General features: G+C 46.5%; 1 protein-coding gene across 1 annotated transcript; it reads left to right on the top strand.

Moving 5' to 3' along the window:
* Window positions 1-879: 879 nt before the first annotated feature.
* LOC133355019 (cotranscriptional regulator FAM172A homolog) lies at window positions 880-22,959 on the top strand. Its single transcript, XM_061572274.1, has 13 exons — window positions 880-918; window positions 10,077-10,110; window positions 11,624-11,686; window positions 12,357-12,422; window positions 14,406-14,503; window positions 15,621-15,686; window positions 16,002-16,193; window positions 16,930-17,025; window positions 18,167-18,256; window positions 18,770-18,889; window positions 19,677-19,784; window positions 20,661-20,745; window positions 22,535-22,959. The coding sequence occupies exons 1-13, from the start codon at window positions 880-882 to the stop codon at window positions 22,678-22,680; spliced, it is 1,203 nt and encodes a 400-aa protein (XP_061428258.1). The 3' UTR covers window positions 22,681-22,959.
* Window positions 22,960-23,370: the final 411 nt, after the last annotated feature.

Raw genomic sequence — 23,370 nt, 5'->3', positions numbered from 1 at the left:
TCATCAGAGTTTATTTTTGTTGGCATTTTGACTGCTTGTGTTGTGGTTATTGCAAACATGATGCCTTGTATAAAGGTGTCAGTTTTTGTACCAGTTGAAAGGGTAAAAAACTATTACTAAATTCCATATTGCTTGAGAAGCAATTTAACACGGAGACTTTCACGGCCAATATAAAGATGTTTGGGTTAGATCGCGTTAATATAAATGTGTCGTTAACCCACAGACAGCAATTCGTTGTGCATAACCCCCCTCTGATCTTTGCACCTGATAAGCTCACCGTGATGACCTCATCTCGCTCTATTTAAGACCAGATGAAGCACGTAATCACCAGCGAAATGTCACGGTAGTCGATTGTAAATGTGGATGTATTCGTCATCACACCGATGTCCTGAAGTAATAGCTAATTGAAACTTTTCACGTGACAAACCTTACTAATTGTGTCGGGTGCTGTTGGGTTAACGACATGTTAACACGATCTAACCCTAAAACCTTTCTAATGGGCTCTAGAATCGCTTGTGCACAGATACAAAGAAACACTGCTGCCTAAACCACTGTCCATTCCAAGCGTGTCCACCGCTGTTACGTGATTTGTCTCGCAAATCCTAGAGATATCACACAGTACCACAGGTTTCCTTGGTGTCGACCATTCCATTCATAGAATAACCACATTTAGAATCGATCACGGATGGGGAGGGCAAGTCACTGTCACGAGCTTTGTGTCGCTGGCAAGAGGGAAGGAAAACTTGAGGCCAGGTGGTGGTGATGATGATGTTCAGCTCGGACCTTTCACGGGCAAAAAAGATTGAAGCAATGGCGAGTTATGTTTGCATCGCCATGAGAATCAGAATCTTTATTTCGACTGGTGGAATCCAATGAGCCATGAAGCTCTTTTCACAGATGCACAATAAGGGCGGATCGGCAAGGTACACCAGCAAAGAATACGCGCACAAACAATAGGAGTGAACAATAGAGCCAAGAGAAAAAGCAAGTCACAAAATATAATTAAATGTAGATTTTAAGTTTTCGTGACTGCAGGGATCCATACTCTGGTTCTTTCGGTAAAGGCACGTAGGTGAAAATAAAATAAAAATAACTAAATCACGACGTTTTGGAGGCAACACAAGCTTCAGTCATCATGATGCTTGTGTTGCCTACGAAACGTCGTGATTTTTTAATTCTATTTATTTATTTATTTCACCTACGTGACTTTACCGAAAGAACCAAAGAGTATAATTAAATGACTAATAAATAAATTCATCATATAAGTCAGATTCATCAAGTCCCAGACCACACCCAAGATAACGCATCAGCCGTGATTGACCTCTTGACCTTGAGTATGTCACGATACATTTTCTCAGACCATCTGCTGCACCCAGAACGCGTTTGCTGCACCCAGCAGCGATTCCCCCTCTGTTTGACGTCTTGATTACGAGCGGACCGTCCGGCCTGCCCGACGTTTGTTTTTCTTTTCATCGCGTCTTGCTGACATTTTACAAGAAATAACGTCGTGTTTTATTACACGCGCGCCCGTTCCCAGAGGTCGGCGCGCTCGGGTTAGACTCTGACCTCCGACGACGCAGATGACATTTCGCTCGATGGTGCCATTTCGACTGTCCAACAGATGACATCGATGACCTTCAATTTTTCATTTATTCGCGCGCGAAATAGCGTTGCGGTGAGAGTTATTGGCTTGGTTTTCGATTTTTTTTTCTCTTTTCCCGCAGGTTTAATAATGTCGCTCGCAGAGTTTGTCTATATCAAGGGAATGGAGGTGTACTGGCATTCGGGGTAAGATGTTAAATACCTCGCCTGGTGTACAGAAGGTCATGGGTTCGATCCCGACCTTGACGCCTGTCGTATATTTGGAGTTTGCGTGTTCTCCCCGTGGTTGCGTGGATTTTTTTTCCGGGTGCTCCGGTTTTCCCCATCCACGTTTAGAAACGTGCGTTTCGATTATTTGGCTGCTGTACATTTCCACGTGCCAAGCCACTTTGTTGAGCTTTCATTTGTGGCCAAGTCGCTTCTGAAAAAGAGCTACACTGCTCTTCCCCCCGTAACAAATTGGTAAATCTAGGATTGGATGGTGATGGAAATCTCTGCCGGCTGACACACACACGGAGTAGGAGGGATACGATGCAGCATGAGTGGCGATCGGCTGTGCGTGGCTTTCTCACTTTAAAAATAGATTTTTTTCCAAATCCCGTAGCGATGTATTGGACCTGCCGATGAAATTGGCGTTTGAAATAAAAGTTGCGTGATTTAATGGTAATTAAATACATATCCCAACTATATAGGCGGGCTTTCCACAATACTTTCCAGCATATTTTAACAATTAATGCAGTCGTGCAAACTCTGTGATTTAATCTTATGTAGAGCTGTCACCATGATCAACCATGATCAATGGCTTGTTGCATGTATTGATCGTGGTTGATCATGGTTGATGATGGTGACAGCTCTACATAAGATTAAATCACAGAATTTGCACGACTGCATTAATTGTAATTAAATAAAATTGTGTAAAATGTGTACATTTACAGACTTTAAATGGAAAATAACATTACAATTGTATATGGAAACACGGTTAACGCGGCAACAGCTGTGCCGCTGTAAATCAATAAATTCGCATTGTTAAAACTTTCATAGACATTTTAAAAGTTTTTCCGAATTTTTGAATCTAAAAGTGCACGTGGAATCTTCAGCAAAACTTAGCTTTGAAGGCGCACATTATCCTGCATATCGAACAATTGAAATACTTTACGCTGCTTACATTATCGACGTACGAGAGTGCAGGACATTTATTTATTGGCAATTGGCGCAAAATAAAAACTAAAAGCTATTTTTTCAGAAGCAACCTGCCCACAAATGATGGCTCAACAAAAGTTGCTTATCATCAAGTGGAAATGTTTCGCAGCAAAAAAAAAGGCAATAAAAATAATACTATGTAAGCATATTTGTAAAATAAATAACAGTAGTAGATTTTGGAAATTCGGTGAAATTATGGTTTAATTGAAATTAAAAATTTATTTGGTAAAGATTTTTATTTTCCGCGGACCCTTGCAGTTGCCTCTCACTGACCAGCAGGGGTCCGCGGACCACAAGTTGCGGACCGTTGATCTTGAGGTAAAACCTCTAGTCTGACATTGGAGGTCGAGAGGTAAAGCCTTTGACATGAGATCTCGAGGTAAAAAACCTCTGACGTGATCGAAATCTAGAGGTAAAACCTCTGACCTGACACTGGAGATCCAGAGATAAAACCTCTGACCTGCCACTGGAAATCTAGGGGTAAAACCTCTGACATGATCGAAATCTAGAGGTAAAACCTTTGACCTGACACCGGACGTCCAGAGGTAAAACCTCTGACCTGACACTGGAAATCTAGAGGTAAAACCTCTGACCTGACACTGGAGATTCAGAGGTAAAACCTCTGACCTGACACTGGAAATCTAGAGGTAAAACCTCTGACCTGCACTGGAAATCTAGAGGTAAAACCTCTGACCTGACACTGGAGGTCCAGAGGTAAAACCTCTGGTCTGACACTCGAGATATATGACACAACTTTTAAAATCCTAAAACTTAAAACTTCAAGTCTGGCCCCCCAAACTAGTACAACTCCCCTCCCCCCCCGCAAAGCTCCCACTTAAAGGTCTATAACGCTCAAATGTTGCACGAATATGGTTTATCCTATAAGCTTGTCCCTCTAAACACGAGAAAACACAAACATTTCAATGTTGGCTATGAGTTTAGGCGAGATGTATGATAAGTGAAGCCCAGGCTCGCGAAGGTTTGTTACCTGGAACATCGTCAGGGCCACCGATGCCAGAATGTAGGGCCGTCCATAAATGACGTCACGCACCTAGGGGAGGGGGGGGTCAGACATTTGTGACGAGGATGGGGGGGGGGTGAGAAATATGACGTCACATCAAAATGCGCAACTTTAAATGAATATAGACAACACGTTCTACTTAATTAAATAGACTTTTTAGTAAATGTTTTCTCCTACAACATCAGAGTGCAGCGCCACATTAAATACGCACGACAATGACAAAGTTTAAAGCGATTTGAAGCATGTTTTATTTTGGGGGGGGGGGCAGAGCTTTGTGACGTCATTTTTTATGGGGGGTCTGACTTTTTGTGACGAAGGGAGGGGGGGTCAAAAATCGTCCAAAATCGCGTGACGTCATTTATGGACGGCGCCTGTGACATCGCAGGCACTCTGTGGACAAGCGAGAGGGTGGAGCGATGCGAGGTGGACGACTGAACGTGACATCGAGACACACGAAGAAGGGGGAACGAACCGCTCATTGGGGTCCGAACGACACGAGATGGAGGAACGGCGGGGCAAGTGAAAAGTTCTTCAGGAACTTTCGTTTAAAGCTTTCGTGACTGCAGGGATTCATCTTCTTGGTTCTTTCGGTAAAGTCACGTAGAAGGGAAGTAATAAAATAATAAATTATGTTTTAAATTATGTTTTATTTTTAATTATGTTTAATTTTTATTATTTTATTACTTCCCTTCTACGTGACTTTAACGAAAGAACCAAGAAGATATTCAGGAACTGTTGATGGGTTTTGACTTAAAAGTTTCGTGACTGCAGGAATTAATATTATTGGTTCTTTCGGTAAAGTCACGTAGATAGAATATGAAATATAAAATAAGAAAAATAAATGAAATAAAATTTTAAATTCTAAGTTGAAAATAACATTTTTTTATTTTATTTTACTTTACCGAAAGAACCAAGAATATGTTGATGAGTTATTTATTTTTTTGGCATGATGCTGAAAGGCTTAAGTGGTCGTTTCCTCTCTGGTCTGGCACCTCCGATTAGCGCGGTTGGCTACGTACGGTGCGAAAGAAGTTCAGCATACACACGTTTCCGCTTGTTGTTTGAAACGTACGGTTTTCCGGTGTGCACTGATGATTTTTTTCTCTGTTGTGATGAGTTTCTTGTCATTGTGATGGAGTTTCTTGTCATTTGAATGTTTGTGTGCCCTGATGTGTCGCTACATCGCAGGGCCGTGACAGGTGGCGGCGGTTTGTGGAGGCCTTCATCCAGCAGTGGATGGATCATGGCTGATGATGAAGATGAGAGTCGAAAGCCAGAATAATATGCTACCGGTTACTGCTAAATTTGCCTTCATCCAGCAGTGGATGGGTCATGGCAAATGACGAAGACGAGAGTTCGAAAGCCAGAAGAATATGCTGCTGCCGGCTACTGGTAAATAAATATGCATTCTGCATGTGCAGCATATCATTTAAAGTCATGGTGTATGCAATATTTACATACAGCTCAGACGCTCATTCAAAATTTATATCGGCCTATGCATACTCACGCGCATATACAGGAATACTTGTATATTTCATCTAATCCTATAACAGTCAAACAAACGCACTGGGAATGGAGTCTGCATTGGGAGTTGACGAAATCGGCAATTGCTATTATTTCATAGCGGGTTTCCTTAATTATATTAATGGCCTAAAGTCAAACCACATTTCCCTACTGCATTGCATCTCACTGGGCTGAGACTTCAAACATTGCCTCTCCTCCCGTGTCTCTCTAACCCTCCGCTCTGATCTCATCTCTCCACTCTCTCCCTTGTCAGGGCTGCTGAATAATGGATGGGGCTTTTCTGGCGCCGATGCTGCTGCCTATTTTAGACGGAGCTCTGCTTTCGTGATGTCTTCATTAGTGGCTGGGGTTGGTCCTGGAGGGTAAATATATAATGGCATCAAATTTACCCTACAACTACATACTTGTACTGCTTGCGTCTTCAAAAGTGTGTGTGTGTGTGTGGCGGGGAGCGATAGTGCAACACTTAGGGCACTGCGCTACGAACCCGGCGACCCGAGTTCGATTCCCGCTCACGGCTAAACACCAGCGACGATTATATGAACCGGTCCTGGGCCTACTCTAGGTCGACTCGGCCTCAAATTAGTTCCTGGTGCGGTGATGTAAACATCCCCACTGGGGTGACAAAGGCGGCCGGGCGTGATGTTGGCCACCCACCCCCTCGTGTGCCAGGCGGGCATTCATAGGTGCTTCTCGCTAACAGCACTTGCCCCAACAGCCTGTTCAGGCTAGACGGGGAATCTTTGTCTTTCTTTGGTAGAGAGAGTGTGTGTGTTTATAATGGGGATGCAGTTGTGGTTAGTGCACTGCTCAGTGGTGAATATATAAACCGGTCCTGGGCCTCACCAAGGTCGACTCAGCCTTAAAACGAGTGCCTTGCGGTGTGTACGTGGGGTTGGCTCTGTAAGGGCTGCCTTCGTGACGTTATTTATTAATGACCGTCTCGCAATCACGTGCCTTGCACCTCTTGAGCTTTTTACCGAACAAAAAAAATGCCTCTTCTTAACACATTCCTGCGGAGGGAGCTGGTAGGAACGTTCGGTTGCTCGGTCAATGGCCAGGGTCAACGGCGGCGTGGTGTATTCCGCAAATATGGCCGACTGTGAGGGTGGGCACAAGCCGGCGTGAGTAGGTTTAACGTTGAGTTTTATAAGGGCACCACGGGGTGACCAGCCCCTTCCCCACCCAGCCCCTCCCCTCCACCCCCCACCCAGCCCCACCCTCCCCACCCAGCTCCTCCCCACCCTCCCCACCCAGCCCTTCCCCACCCTCCCCACCCAGCCCCTCCCCACCCTCCCCTCCCCACCCTCCTCACCCAGCCCCTCCCCACCCTCCCCTCCCCACCCAGCCCCACCCTCCCCACCCAGCCCTTCCCCACCCTCCCCACCCAGCCCCTCCCCACCCTCCCCTCCCCACCCTCCCCATCCAGCCCCTCTCCACCCTCCCCTCCCCACCCAGCCCCTCCCTCCCCACCCAGCCCCTCCCTGCACGACTGACACAATAATCCCCTGTGGGCTGGTGTAACCAGGAGGTTCCTACCAGTATTATTTTGCTTTGGCGATCCCAAGTGTTGGGCAGACAAAGATCAGCCGGGCGGGCGGGCGTGCTGTGATGGCCTCACCACCACTCCCAACTCGTGCAGGAGTTCCAGCCTTCTTGATAGGTGCTCACCAATAGCACCAACAGTTTCAGCAACCCCGGATTGACCGGTGTGATCTCCACCCACCCCGCAGTGGACTGAACAAGGTTGTGTTTAGGTCTCAGCAAGGTAAGGTAAAAGTGTAAAAACAACGAGCCTACATTTACCCTACCTTTCACCTTACCACAATACAATCACTCTACCCTACCTTTTACCCTTTAGCAGGTAAGGTAAAAAGTAAAAAGCAACGAGCCTACCTTTACCCTACCCTTTACCCTTACCCCTCGGCATGTCGACACCTTTACCTTTACCCTTTTACCCGGTAACAAGTATAACCCGTAAAAACAAAGTTTTTCACTATAAATCCTTTATATGCGTGGCGGCTAGAGTCCTCTCGTCATCTGGCTTGAGATGGCTGCCACCTATGGGTCAGATGATTGCATTGCACCATTAAGAAATTGGTAATTAAATATAATATTTTTGTCCTAAAAAGTGTAAAATTTTGGAAAAAAAATTTCACGAACATTAATTATGTGGAAAATGTCAGCTCGATTGGATCACGGGAAGTGGGTTAAAAAACGACCGAAATATTTGCATGGTCGTAAGCAAGCAAGCGAACTTAATATAAAGGATTTAAAAAGGGTAAATTACCTTATCTTGCCGAGGCCTAGTTGTGTGTATGATGCATGTCATCCGTATGCAAGCGACGTGGTTATACAATGGTGTGCTCTTTGATGAGCGAGTCATGTTTGGTTTTGGAATTTCTGAGTTTTAATGTTTTCAGTTTGACATAGATTTGTTTTTATTGCTTGATAAATATGTTTGGTATTTCGTGAGTGTTGGATTCGTAATATACACATTGATTCAGCTGTATAATGTTTTGACATTCATGTTATTTCTAAATGTGCGTTTTCATGTTTTATTTTAAAGTTTGTCATTAAATTGAGTTTATTGTTTCAAATAAAACATTCCACTCAAACATTGTCAACGGTAGCACAATGCATACAACAATGTTTCATTCATATACAGTATCTGTCTCTCATACTCTTTTTGGTTCGGTAAAGTCACGTAGGTAAAATATTAAAATAAATTAAATCACGACGTTTCGGGCGCAACACACACTTAAGTGGTTGTCCTTTCGCTAAGTTGTCCCCACCTGAAGAAGGGCGCTTGTGTTGCGCCCGAAACGTCGTGATTTTATTTATTTATTTTTCCCTACGTGACTTTACCGAAAAAACCATAGAGTATGAATCCTTGCAGTCACGAAAACTTCAAATCTAGAATATCTGTCTCTCCGCACAAAGGATAACGTATTTATTACACTATCGACCCATATTAGTTTGTGTTTTTATCGAAGGTAACCTCACTAACGAACGTGATGTTATACTGGTAGGAACCCACTGGTTCCACCAGCCCACAGGGGATTATTGTGTCCGTCCGTCCGTCGTGCAGGGAGGGGCTGGGTGGGGAGGGAGGGGCTGGGTGGGGAGGGGAGGGTGGGGAGGGGCTGGGCGGGAAGGGTGGGGAGGGGCTGGGTGGGGAGGGACTGAGTGGGGAGGGGCTGGGTGGGGGTGGGAGGGGTGGGGCTGGGTGGGGAGGGGCTGGTCACCCCGTGGTGCCCTTATAAAACTCAACGTTTAACCTACTCACGCCTGCTTGTGCCCGCCCTCACAGTCGGGCATATTTGCGGAATACACCACGCCGCCGTTGACCCTGCAGGCATTGACCGAGCAACCCAACGTTCCTACCAGCTCCCTCCGCAGGAATGTGTTGCCAATCCCCTGCCTACGATTACTGTTCTTCATCTCACCAGGTAAGGTCCACTGAGCTGGATATCTCATTTTTGCAGGAGCGACCTGGCAATCACAAATTATAGCTCAACAAAGCGGCTAAACGTCATCGAGTGGACATTTATAGCAGACAAACAGCTCTAAACGCATCCTTCGCGAAGCCAATTCGCCCATCAACTCGTAGTAGCGTGTGGCTTTGACACTGGTTAACACTTCGAGTGTATTAAATACGGGACGCACGCAGTCTGCTTCAGTGAAACATTCAAATCGAGCAGGCTACTGTCTGCAGGCGTAACTGTAGATCTGGTGGCAGGTCCGGTTGTAGGTATGGCAGTGGATCTGGTGGTAGCTCTAAGGGGCCGTCCATAAATGACGTCACGCATCTAGGGGGAGTCAGACATTTGTGACGATGTGTGACGGGGGAGGGTTGAGAAATTTGACGTCACATCAAAATGCGCTACTTTAAATAAATATAGACAACACGTTCTACTTAATTAAATAGACTTTTAAATAATAAAAAGTATCCTACAACATCAGAGTGGAGCGCCACATTAAACACGCACTACAATGACAATAGTTTAAAGCGATTTGAAGCATGCTTTATTTGGTGGGGGGGGCAGAGCTTTGTGACGTCATTTTTGAGGGGGGGTCTGACTTTTTGTGACACCGTGTGACGAAGGGGGGGGGGTCAAAAATCGTCCAAAATCGCGTGACGTCATTTATGGACGGCCCCATAGCTATCGGTACGGCAGTAGATCTGGTGGTAGGTCCGGTTGTAGGTATGGCAGTTGATGTTCTTAGTCCGGATAAGGCTGAAAGAGCATTGGCCTACGTTTCCCTCTGGAATGTGCGCAAACTTGACAGAAAAAATGTCGTTGAGGTCACATCCACATTTTGAGTTTCGGTTGTGTCTTGTGACCAGGCAAGGGGGATTCTGATCTATATATACACACACACACGCACATAACCCACACACACACACTACTAAACTATCGGGTTCAGTAACGTGATAATAAAGTGCAGTAAAACTTTAGATTTGAAGTTTTCGTGACTGCAATGGTCCATACTCTTTTCGTTTTTTCGGTAAAGTCACGTAGGTGAAAAAAAGAAAACAACTAAATTAAATCACGACGTTTCGGAGGCAACACAAGCTTCCGTCTTCAGGTGGAACCGTCACAGCAAAATAACAGTGTTGCCTCCGAAACGTCGTGATTTAATTTATTTTTTATTTTTTAACCTACGTGACTTCACCGACAAAACCAAAGAGTTTGCAGTGGAACTCTTCTGAACACAAGTCCAGATTTCTCCACGAGAAGAAGACCCTGCCGTTGCAGGTAAAAAATGTGTTCCACGTTGTTTAAAAAAAAATTGTTATTTAAAGCCGCCGCAGTGCAGTAGATATATAAAATATACTTTACAATGGAGTTGCTGACTTTAAAGTGTCCCGTGAAAGTTGAACTTATCCGTTGTGAAGTTGAACTGTGGACGACTTTGTTGCTTAGCTGTTTTACGTGGGGATTACAGCGCCGTATGGGGAGAACCCATGTGGTGAAGTATGATCGGTGATTTTTTTCTGCAATATTTTGCTGTCTTGGATTTCTGTTTGCACTTAGTCACATATTCACTTTAAGATTTTTTTGTTCATCTTTTTTGTTTGTTGCGGTTGCACCCGATTCAAGAGCCGAATGGCTCACAAGGCCATACCAAATACATGAACTTGAACTTGAATAGCCCCGCGGTGCCACACGGCACACAGACTGACGCATCTAGCAGTGGAGCGACAACACTGGCTCGCGCATGCACACGCGCACTATACGTGCAGTACATGTTTTAATTATCATCACTTTATCGGAATAAAACTTTATTTAAAAATAAAATTAAAACGTTGTTAGGGCAATGGTAACCAGACTCTGCCACGTGTCCTCTGCAATGGAGTAGAGGAGGCTTGCACATACTGCGGTACAGTATTATTATTTCGATTTAAAGACGCTGTCTTTCCGACAGCTCTGTTTTCTTCACCTGAGGACGGCTGCTTGCGTTGTGGCCGAAACGTCGTGAGAATTGTATTTTATTATGTTTTATCTTTATTATTTTATTATTTCCCTTCTACGTGACTTTACCGAAAGAACCAAGAAGAGGAGTATTATTATTATTTACCAAGACAGGTCTCCAAACTCTTTATCAAGAGTTGTCTTGCCAGGTTATTCACAGTCGGGGACGGATGGGCGATGTTAATGGGCGCCACCGGTGACTAGGAGATGTTAACTACCTCGCCAGGTATACAGGAGGGTTGTGGGTTCGATCCCGACCTTGACGCCTGCTGTATATTTGGAGTTTGCGTCTCTCTCTCTCTAATCATCACGGTGGCTTAGGAGATGTTAACTACCTCGCCTGATATACAGGAGGTTGTAGGTTCGATCCGACCTGACGCCTGCTGTATATTTGAAGTTTGCGTCTCTTTTTCTCAGTATCATGACGCCGTTTCGGAAGCTTGTGTTGTCTCCGAAACGTCGTGATTTTTATTTTATTTTTATTTTACTTTTATTAATTTAATTTTTTTTACCTACGTGACTTTACCGAAAAAACCTAAGAATATAGATAGACTGGTTACCATCAGAGGAATGTGGAATTTCTGCCCCCGACCCGAGGTTCACCCAGCACTTTGTTTGAACAGGGAGACACGTTTTGAAAACTTAAGGTGAGTTATTGAACACCGTATCAAATATATTCCGCGTGAGGCCGCGACTTCTGGTCGGAGTACGCGTGACGGATTTCCACGGAATAAACACAACTGTTCATTTAAAAACGGAGCGTGACCTTTGGTGTGTGTGTGTGTTTATTTTGCAGTGGAAGAAGAGACCAAGAACATCGATTTCATGGCTTTTGCAAACTTTGTCTGGAGGTTATTGGGTACATATTTTCCTATCACGGTTTACTGCATCCAAGGCAATGCGCCACCCTGCTCAAATGAGCGGGCAGGCGCGTTTCCACCCTGTGGTGGAAATTCCAAATTCCGACGGCCAGGGCTTTGTCCCGCAGAGATCAAACAGAGTTGACTTTACACAATTTAGTTCCGATTTTTTCTCAACCTGGTATACAGGAGGTCGTGGGTTTGACCCCACCCTTGACCCCTGCTGTATATTTGGATTTGCAGGGGGTTTTTTTTCGTGGTCGCCTGGATTTTTCTCAGGGTCCTCCGGGGTTTCCCTCCACATTTAGAAATATGCCTTTAGGGTATTTGGTTGCCACTATACATTTCCACATGATAAGCCACTTCATTAAGCTTTCATTTGCGGCCAGATCGCTTCTGAAAAAGAGCGAGATAGCTCAGTGGACCTTACCTGGTAAAAGAAAAAAAATCTCGTATTTCATGAAAAAGTTTCATGTGCAGGAGCAAGATGAGTCGTGGGATTGTCGGACTACTGAGGCTTGACGTCAGTGTTGGGTGACATTCATTTAGCAGTGGATAGACTATCGCTGATCTAATCATGAAGCGTCTTTAGATGCGGTGGTATTTATATACTATTAATTAAAACTGTTGTTGTTGTTTCTGTGTGTTGTTATCACTCCCGCTCTCCAGGCTGGACGGATGATGAGTTTGAGAATTATCGGACCACAACGGAATTTGGATACGAATTCAATAAAGGTAAGAACTGGGTCATGTATATCACGTACTATGTATGTGTAGTGTCGTAGGTCTCTTCTTCCTTCTACTCGAGGCTTGTGTGTGTGTGCGGGCGGCGTGCACACACTCAGTCGGAGACGAGGTAGTCGCAGGAGGAACCGTCCTCGCCTTTTATTGTTGTGATCACGCCACCAACTCCGGCCCCCTCTCTCACGACCACGCTGCCGCACGACCCGGCCCAGACACGACCCTGTCCGCGTTGCACCCACGGCGTCGACCGAGACCGCCAACAACTGTCCGGCCGCACAATCATCGGGCGAAGTCGGCAGCGACGACAGCGACGACAGCGACGACGAGACGACTCCACTCCCAGAACCGGTAGCCCAGAGCTCTCGCTCTCCGCCGCTTTTATTCCCTTCGGCGCGGCTTGGCTCCACCCCTGGCTCCGCCCTGGCCACGCCTCCCTTCTCGAACCCTCCAGAGGGTTCCAGGCAGAGGTCGCAAACGGGTTTTGATTCCTTACCCGTACCCATACCGGGCCGCACCAGGGTCGCAAACGGGTACCCATACCCTACCCGATACCCGGCTACCCGTACCCGGCCGGGTATCGGGTAGGGTACGGGTACCCGATTGTGACCTCTGGGATGAAGCCATGTTGCAGGCGTGGGTGGGTTGATTCTAGGAACTTGAATTGTGAGAAGTGACAAGACGTTGGGAAATGAGTGACAAACGGTGACTCACCAGTGACTCACGGCCTACCCGTACCCGTACCCGGCCGCACCAGGGTCGCAAACGGGTACCCGTACCCGGCCGGGTACGGGTAGCCGGGTATCGGGTAGGGTACGGGTATCGGTTACCCGGTTGCGACCTCTGGTTCCAGGGGCCTCCCCACGAGGTCTACCGTGACCCTTGCCCCAGTTCCTCCGCCCTGCCGGCACACACACACAGCCGTGTACATGCTCAACGGCGTGTGCGCTAAGTGTCTACCTGCAGTTGCAGCTGCTGTACAACATTCAGTGCTGTGTCACAACATGTGTTTGTATGTATGTTGAACTTCTTTTGCACCAACTGTGATAATCGGAGGTGTTTGTAGAATACACGTGATGTGTTTGTTATTCGGGGAATGGTGGCGCAGTCGTGAGCACACTGCACTACGCACTCAGCGACCTGAGTTTCATTCTCCAACCACGGTTAACATAATTGGCAAGCCATGGAGATGACAGCTTGTGCATTCTAAGCATGATATACTGTATTGCAAAGTTGCAATAGTTAAAAGACGCTATGGCAGGTGTAGAACTTTGAAGTAATTTTTAAATATCGCTGCAGTACAGCAAAGGAAACAAAACAGTGAAACTACAAATACAATTACAAAGTTACGGGAAACTGATATCACAGTAAATGTGACATCGTGAAAACTGGTGTCGTGTTGTAACGTGACACATCGTGCTGCAGCACATCCATGAAAGTGGACGTGACTGCAAGTGTGTGCAGGATTATCAGCTCTTCATTGCTGAAGAGACCTGACATTGCACTCTCTGACTCAGGCCATGCAATGATATTCACCTGCATGTCAAATGGGTTCAGAAGAAGGATGAAGTCTCTGCGTAAAAGTCACTGAACAGCGCTCTGTGTGCGTCTGCGTGTCTGTGTGTCTGCGTGTCTGCGTGTCTGTGTGTGTCTGCGTGTCTGTGTGTGTCTGCGTGTCTGTGTGTGTCTGCGTGTTTGTGTGTGTCTGCGTGTCTGTGTGTGTGCGTGTTTGTGTGTGTCTGTGTGTCTGCGTGTTTGTGTGTGTCTGCGTGCCTGTGTGTCTGCGTGTGTGTGTGTCTGCGTGTCTGTGTGTCTGTGTGTCTGCGTGTCTGCGTGTCTGTGTGTCTGCGTGTTTGTGTGTGTCTGCGTGTCTGTGTGTCTGTGTGTCTGTGCGTCTGTGTGTCTGTGTGTCTGCGTGTCTGTGTGTGTCTGCGTGTCTGTGTGTGTCTGCGTGTCTGTGTGTGTGCGTGTCTCTAGATGGGCAGCTCAGAAACATTGAGGATGGGAAACGCTTCCAGTTCAACTTCTATAACAACAAGGCTCGTGACCAGCGGCGTTACGAGGCACTGGGAGAGGTTAGACGCGAACCGGGGATGGAATCTTCACCGATTTTACAAAAACAAATAACTGATCTCGAGCCAAAGTAGACTGCCATAACACTGGCTACATCCAGCAGTAGATTCATCGTGAGTGACGATGAACAATGCATTGATGGTGGAGCGGCGGTCGAGGAGTTTGCGCCGTGCTCTGAACCCGGCGACACGAGTTCCATTCCGGTCTGCGCCCAACATCATTGGGGAGTGATCTCTGAACCCGTCCTGGGCAGGGGCGGTTTCTTCATTAGGGCGATTGGGCGACGCACCACCAATGTCATTGAACCACAGAGTCACGCTAGCCGTCACTGTCAGCCTCTCGATATAGTCCAATCAGCATCATGTCACGTTCTGTGGAGTACCGCCTCTTTTTGGGCGATTTCACTCCGGCTGAGAATCGCCCCGAGTGGCCCCATAGACTTACATTCAAAGATGTTTTTTTTCGAACGGGGGCGCTCCAATGCATTCTCTATGGCTTCTGGGAGGGCAAGCCCTAACGTGCTTACGTCATCATACGTGCTAACGTCATCATACGTAAGCACGTTTCATCCAACAATATAATTTATCGCTACCTAGTGGAATCTTTAATAAAATAAACTTGAGTGGTTTGTTTTAATAGTGAGTATAGAAACAAACAAGATGTATTGTAAGAGTCACTTTATTTTTCATTAATATTAAAGAAGTGAAGTTGCCTTTACATGCTTAAGCTGTTAATTTATCCATGGCATGGGTGGACCTTATCCTTATCAATCATCCAGACATTTGCCCCCCCTGAGAGATTTTGCAGGAGCCGCCACTGGTCCTGGGCACCCCTCTTCACCAACCCGCACTGACCAGCGTGGTGAAGTATGGTCAAACAACCTCCAGGCTGACGGGGTGTGGGCAGGCCGTCATCCAGAAGTGGATTGACAAAAAGCTTTAAATTGTTTTAACACGACAGTGAGCTCGACATGTACAGGGAAGCCAACAGTGGTGGTTACATTAAGAATAGACTGGCATCCGCCATGGTAATGTGGAATTCCCACCTGTTTCTTGGAACCACAGTGGAGTTGAGCACTGCCCAACACTCTTGTGATGTTGTCTTGCGCCATTTTTCTAGGTTATAACCGAGTACGTGTACGAACTTCTGGTGAACGAATGTGGACTGGAAAAGCATTACGTCCCTGTGAGTGTAAAAGACACACAGTTTATGTATCCTCTACATTGATGCGTAATGTACCACTGTATCTTCTGCTTCATTGGACATCCGTGAAAAAGACCTTCATAGCTTATCGGAATCCTCAAGTATACATCAATATTCTTGGTTCTGATTCATTGTTAAATTGCTGTCGAGTCGTTAGATCAGTCCTGGACAATAGCCCAACAGGCTGGTCTCTGATGGGGGGGGGGGTCTCTGGACAAGTAGAGAGACAGGCTAGTTTCTATTGGCGTATACAAACAATAGACGGACATTTCTCCGGCGGGTGCTCGGGGTTTGCAGGTCGAAGCCATCAAAAGGAATGAACCCTTCAGCTTCATCTTCATGAGCCCCGGGGCGCTGCAGAAGGAGAGGCTGCTGCTGCTCGTTCAGGGGAGCGGAGTGGTTCGAGCCGGCCAGTGGGCTCGGAGACTCATCATCAACGACTGCCTCGACTCCGGCACTCAGATCCCCTACATCAAGCAAGCCATGGAGGTAACTGCAGCCGGGACCGTTGCGCACTTCAGCCGTGATGATGATTAACAGATATTCTTTGGGTCTTTCGGTAAAGTCACGTCGATAGGTTCAAAGAAAAGAACAAAAAAAACTTGCGACGTTTCGATCGCAACACACGGATGACGAACGCTTGTGTTGCGATCGAAACGTCGAAAGACCAAAAGAATATTAATTCCTGCAGTCACGAAAGCTTTAAGTCAAGATTAACAGATAAATGCCTGTCTCGGTGACCTGCCCTCCTCAACCCCGCAACCACCGTCCCACCTTTCACAACCTCCTCTTCCTGATTATATCTCCTACATCTTCCTGCCACATTCCGTTGAGAACTTGCAAGCTGCTTTAACCCAATCCTGCGATCAAATTCCGAGCATGCTCGGAATGCAACTGCTCATCAGCCAGAAGCCTCTTTTCCAAGTTCCTGTGTCAAGGTCCATCTCTTGGATGCACGGAGGTCTTTCGTGATGTGAAGAAACACATTTGTGACCAAGACTACTGAGCGACTAGCAGCCAAATGAGTTAACGCTTTTGAGATGTAACGCCCATTGCGGAGATGGAGCGATGAAATCAGCTCGTGTGCAGGTCCTCGATGCATTGGCACATCACAACACAATGCGGGTTGGTGACCACTTGGTCAGCCCTTCGTCCATCAATGGGTAGAGATCACAGCTCGCGATCGTCCGTAACATAGCGCGACGACTTGACTTGCCTTCCGCAGGAAGGGTACGGTGTCGTGGTTCTGAACCCCAACGACAACCGCGTTGACGGAGAGAGACTGGAGCGGGAGAGAACGAGGATGGAGGCCTCCAAGAAGGTGTGGGCTGTGTGACCTGGAGCCAACGGGCGATGCTCGCGAAGCTGGAACCCTCACGGAGTCTCACCCGCACGACGCTCCTGCTCGTTACGGCAGAGAGACGACAACCACTGCCATCACCACCACCGTCATCGCCACCATCGCCAACGCCACCACCGTCATCACCACCATCGCCAACGCCGCCATCGCCACCACTGCCATCACCACCACCGCCATCACCACCACCGCCATCACCACCACTACCATCACCACCACTACCATCGCCATCACCGCCATCACCACCACCGCCAACACCACAACCGCCATCGCCACAACTGCCACCACCGTCATCGCCACCACCGCCAACGCCACCACCGCCAACGCCACCACCACCACCACTACCATCACCGCCATCACCACCACTGCCATCACCAACCACTGCCACTGCCGCATCGAGATGAGAAATTATTTTTCAGATGAAATTTTTTTCTATAAATTGTTTAGTTGTGTTTTAAGAATATAGAAATGATTCGTTCAACGTGAATTGCCGAATGAAGATAACATTTTAAGTTGTTCGCATTAGAAACCGATGCAGCATCACCGCAGTCTGATTTGTGCCTCGGGGAGGTCTTCGGGGCGGCTGTGAAGGCGTCCTCCGAGCGAGAGATTTCCCTTCTTCGTTCGCCACGATCAGCTTCTGGCGTTGTCGCCATCGTCGTCCGAGACCCATCCATCGAGGGCGGCGAAGAAGGTGCCCGTGGCTGTGACGAGACGAAGTCACGACGCGAGGTCGCGCCGCGCAAACAGAGCGCCCCGCGGCTCTTGGCAGCGTCAAAGGGGTTGTGGACTTGTGGAGCTTGAAGGTCATGGGGACAGCATTGGAGTGCTTTGTAGATTTGTTTGGTATTGTTTTATAAATGCCTACCGTTGGTAGATGATACAGTTATACCACTTTCACGGGATGGACAGTAACACGACGAGGTGTTTCATAATTAGAACGCCAAATTTTCAAAGGTCACTCACAACAGCCCCAAATCGTGGACATGTCACGATCCGCCACTGACAACAACTTCTACCATCACCGCAACTACTTCTACAACTACCACGGAGTTGACATTACGCAGTCCCCCTGATCGTGTCGTTCCGTCGTTCACGATTTCAGGGTCCGCAGCCCAATTCTACGGACGCCGACGCTGCAAGCGGTTTGAGGATGAGGGGGAGAAGGAGGCATCAGAGATATCACTACATCAGGGTGAGAAGCAATGAGCAATGCATTTGTCGGATCACTGATTTTTTTTGGCACGATTGTCATGATTATTATCCACATCAGCAGCAAAATTGTCATCTTTGTAATAGTTTTTCGATTTAAAGCTGTCGTGACTGCAGGGATTCATCTTCTTGGTTCTTTCGGTAAAGTCACGTAGAAGGGAAAAAGAAAAAAAACTCACGACGTTTCGGCCACAACGCAGGACGGCTGCTTGCGTTGTGGCCGAAACGTCGTGAGAATTGTATTATTTTATTATTTTTTTTCCTTCTACGTGACTTTACCGAAAGAACCAAGAAGATAGTAGTTTTTGTCACATTGACTCAAATGATGTCCTTGATCATAATCGTTGTCATCGACATCATTGCCCGCGTGAAATACTCAGCTTTCTCTGAGCAGCGAGATACTTTTGACGTAAAGTTGTCCAAACTGACGCACCGCGTTCAATGGCAACGGAGGTTTCCCGTCGACGCGTCCTCTTCCCGTTGTCTTCCCTCCCAGGACAACGAAAGCCCCGAGAAGCACATCGAGTACGTGTGGCAGCACTTCGTGGAACAGTCCAGGGCAACAAGAGTCTTCCTGGTGGCTCATAGCTGCGGTGGCCAAGACTTCGTGAACGTGGTGAGGTCAAATCTTGACTTGAAGCTTTCGTGACCGCAGGAATTCATATTCTTTGGGTCGGTAAAGTAGATCAGTTCAGAGAAACCTATCTGCGTGACTTTACCGAACGGCCCAACGAATGTGGTGAGGTTAATCGATGGTCAGGTGAGCCGCCTTAAGAAAGATGCGCTCACATTCATACCGTACCGCAATGACGCTCCCGGGCCTTCACAACCAACACTGACCAGCATGGTGAAGTATGGTCAAATAACACCTCGCTACCCACACGGCATTGGGAGGCCCTTATCCGGCAGTGGTTTTGACAAAGGGGTTGTGCATGTGTAGAGGAGTGAAATGGGGACGTGACGTCAGGTGTGCCGTACAGTGTGATGACGTCACGTCTCCTAGAGTACTTAAGGGAGACCCCGTGACGAAAGCGGGGTCACTGTGGGAACGGGTAGAGTAAGCAGGGTGAAGAAGGAACCAGGGGGTAGAGAGAGGGATCGAATAGGGAGTCTGGGGAGAAGCCGGTGGTAGCCGTAGAGGTGCTTCTCTCTCCGGTCGGTGGAGTCGGCAGAGTCCACGATCCGACACGAGAGAGAGAGACCGGAGCTAGCTGGCAGGGACCCGGACTCAGAGTAGGACCCCTAGCCCCTGGGAAGTTGTATACCCTGGTGTGTGTTATTGTTATATCCTTGATAAACGTTTGGCGGAAGCCTCTCAACTTACCTGCGTCTCCGAGTGCGTCCGTGGGAACTCCTCAACACAAGTGTTTAATGATAACGCGTACGCTTTGTGTGAGCAACAGGCCAGCAGTTGTCCCGCTGTGCTGGGCAGGTTGTCAGCCGTGGCGTTGACTGCCTCCTCCCACCGTCTTCCTCAGAAGAACAAACCAATGTTGGAATGGTTTCAAAAGGTGGGAATGACACTCACGGCTTGATAGCAATGCTTCTGCCAATCCTGTTAACAACGCACATTTAGAGATTTGAAGCTTTCGTGACTGCAAGGATTCATACTCTTAGGTTTTTTCAGTAAAGTCACGTAGGTAAAAAAAAAATTAATATTAATGAAAGTAAAATAAAAATCACGACGTTTCGGAGACAACACAAGCTTCCGTCTTCAGGTAGAACCATCACAGCACGATTTTTATTTCATTTTTATTTTACTTTTATTAATTTTATTTTTTACCTGCGTGACTTTACCGAAAAAACCTAAGAGTATGTACATTTAGAGTGTTGTGTTTGGACTTTGGCTGATTTGGCAAGTGCGAATGAGTGTTCTGAAAGTGTAAACGTTACAGCCCTCTCAATATTTGGGCTCCCAGGGGTGTAAAGCCAGCAGTGAAGATCGATGGCTGTACAACATTGATGAGTCCTAATGAGAATGAAACTGGTCTACAGTTACGTAGAAGGGAAATAATAAAATAATAAAAAATATTAAACATTTTATTATTTCCCTTCTACGTGACTTTATCGAAAGAACCAAGAACCAAGAATATGAATCCCTCCAGTCATGAAAGCTTTAAATCAAAATTAGCCTACAGTTGTTTCTTTATTTCACCGATGCCCGAAGGGACAGCCACGCTTGCAACTCTTCTATGTTGGCGTTCTAAACGATATGGGCATGCGAACATTATAGGAGCAACGTGGTCATATGACACACACGCAAGGCATGATGGGAGTTGCACCTTCCCACTGTTTCTTAGCTAACATGTTGCTGTGGTATGTGTGGATGTATGTGCGTGGCTGTTTGCGTCTGTGCTTAATTCAAGTGTGCTTGTGTGTGTGTACAGAACAGTGTCAACTGGGTGACTAGTTCAGAAGCTTTGGACACCAGAATTCATGGGCATGGAGATGCCTATGTCGAGCTCTCCGCTGGTCAGTAATCGACACAATCTACTTACGTACACGGATTTATTAAATAGGATGATGATTGGCAATTACAGGTAGTCCTCTACTTACGACGGAGATGTGTTACGACGACCCCATCGTAAGTCGAAAATATCGCGAAGATGGCCTAGCCTACCCAGGAGTCTTAAAGAATGGTGATAATTTATCAAAACAGAGCAATTTACAGTACCGTAGTGTATAAACTATATACTGTATGTATTTATTAATTACAATACTGTATTGCACAGTAAAATTTAAAGTAAAAAAAACCAAGGTAAATTCTTAGCCTACCTATATGAACTGCAATTTAAAAAAAAGTTTTTTCAGAAAACAATCCTATCTGCTATAAAAAAAAAACTTTTTACATGCATTGAACGTATCGTATCGTGGTAACCCTAAAATGAAATCGCTAAAGCTACGTATCACACATGCATTGAACGTATCGTAACGTATCATATTGTTCTGTACTCACCAAGATTCTGTTCGTCATCTGCATACTTGAACGATGTTAGATTGTTGATTGCTACATTAACTTAGTTAATATTTTACAATTTTGTCGTATCGCTGTCGCCATCGTAAGATCGAAATATCGTACAGTCATCCGCGTGTGAACAGGACCCTGCGGGGTGGGCTGGTAGGAACGAATAACCAAAGAATATAAACAATGTATTATTACAATTGTTTAGCCAGGAAAGCCTCACTGAGTCTAAAGGTTTTTTAGGGTCCTGCCAAGTGTTTGCAGTAGGGGGCGATGTTGCTACACCTAATCGGACGATACGAAGGGAGAGTCTGAGGCCTAGTTCTAGGCTTCAGGCCTAGCTGTAGGCTTTAGGCCGCTGTGAGTTAATTTATAATTTAAATGTTTAAATTATTTATGTAAAAGCTTTAAATTAAAATGTTTCTATTTAAAAACATCAGGGAATGTAACATTGTTAAACATTAACTCCCTTTCACACACGTGGGGGTAAAATACGAAGGGAGAGTTTGAGGCCTAGTTCTAGGCTTTAGGCCTAGCTGTAGGCTTTAGGCCGCTGTGAGTTAATTTTTTATTTAAATGTTTTAATTAAAAGCTATCTCAGGGAATTATAAGGGAATGTTACACTTATTTAGCCAGGAAAAATGTTTTAATTAAAAGCTATCTCAGGGAATTATAAGGGAATGTTACACTTGTTTAGCCAGGAAAGCGTCACTGAGTCTAAAGGTTTTTTGTAGGGTCCTGCCAAGTGTTTGCAGTAGGGGGCGATGTTGCTACACGGACGGACGGACGGACGGACGATATAATCTATTGTAGGCTGGTTCACTTCGTTCCTACCAGTATAATTATTCACTCAAGCTAGATCGGGGGTCTGCAACCTGTAGCTCCAGAGCCGTATGTGGTTCTTTAACAACTGCTTCGTGATGTTATTTATGAAGAACCGTCATGTATTCATGTGTATTGCGGCTCTTGAAATGCTCAGTGTTTTACCAAATTCGAAAAAAAAGTCTCTTCTTGTCATTTTGGATTGCCGACCCGTGAGCTGGACTGGGTCGGTACCATCAACTCGCTACACTCGAGAAACAAGTTTAATTATGGGGGGCTGACACGGCCATTGGTGAATATGACAAAGCCATTTTGAACGCCTTAAGAGTAAGAGAGACCCAGACCGAGGTATTGAGCAAAGGATCTCAGCAGTGCCAGCCTAGGGACTCTGATATGGTCATTATGAATCCCCCCCCCCAATAAAATTGTAATTGCACATCATCTTATTTCAACTCAAAATGTATCTTATCACCGCAGGCACAACGAAGCACGGCATGACCTCTTGGTGTGCGCTTCAGTCCATCTTTACATACTTCGACAATAAATTGGAAAATCCTGACTACCAGCCGGCAAGAGACGAACCAGACGAAACAGGCGAAGTCGGCAGGAGGAGATGGAGCTGACTGCGTCGCGACTGCGAATGCGGCGGGCAGTGACGACGTTAGAGACGGGAAGGACTTCGACGATGGACCCAAATGAAGTGACATCGCACGCTGAGCGGGACGAGGAGAGACGGCGTTGCAGAAAAGCAGGGAGAACTACGGTCATCCTTGCAGCGGATTTTGGCGACATATCGAACAAAGATGGTCAAACCCACACCGCCGGTGTCCGATGACGCCGTACGGACCATTACGCCACCACTTCTCCACTTCTTCCCCCCCCCATCAAATACCCCCCCCCCCCAGTTATGAACTATTGGGGGGGGGGTAGATGTGGGGTAGACGTGCTTCTGCGGCCGTCTGGAACGTTCTTCCTTCCGATATTAGGAAACTACTGGAGCTCTGCACTTTTAAAATCGAGAATGAAAATGCATTGCTTTAGAACTGCTTTTAGTTTTTAGTTTTTTTTGCCCTTCCCCCGCAACTCTGATTAGTACGGTTGGCCACGTACGGCGTGAGAGAAGTTCAACATCGATACACTTGTTGTGTATGTACCCCCTTTTTATTTTTTTTTATATTATTTTTTTTAAGGATTATTCTGCCATCATATATAATATTGTTTTTTTAATAGACACGGGGCCACTTGGGAACGAACACGCCCCCACACTTCCACAGAGGCCCCCACACTTCCACAGATGCGCGCATACCTCATTT

This window comes from Lethenteron reissneri, chromosome 50, assembly GCF_015708825.2.
Source record: "Lethenteron reissneri isolate LAM-NWPU_2019-01 chromosome 50, ASM1570882v1, whole genome shotgun sequence".
Lineage (NCBI taxonomy): Eukaryota > Metazoa > Chordata > Hyperoartia > Petromyzontiformes > Petromyzontidae > Lethenteron > Lethenteron reissneri.
Note: the sequence above shows the minus strand (reverse complement) of the source record. Positions and strands in the feature narration are given on the sequence as shown.

Excerpts from the sequence above, each read along its gene's own strand:
- LOC133355019 (XM_061572274.1), top strand. The coding sequence starts at position 880 with ATGAAGCTCTTTTCACAGATGCACAATAAGGGCGGATCG. Across the intron at positions 10,111-11,623 it reads AGAAGACCCTGCCGTTGCAG|TGGAAGAAGAGACCAAGAAC; the intron begins GTAAAAAATGTG and ends TTTATTTTGCAG. Across the intron at positions 15,687-16,001 it reads TGGAAAAGCATTACGTCCCT|GTCGAAGCCATCAAAAGGAA; the intron begins GTGAGTGTAAAA and ends CGGGGTTTGCAG.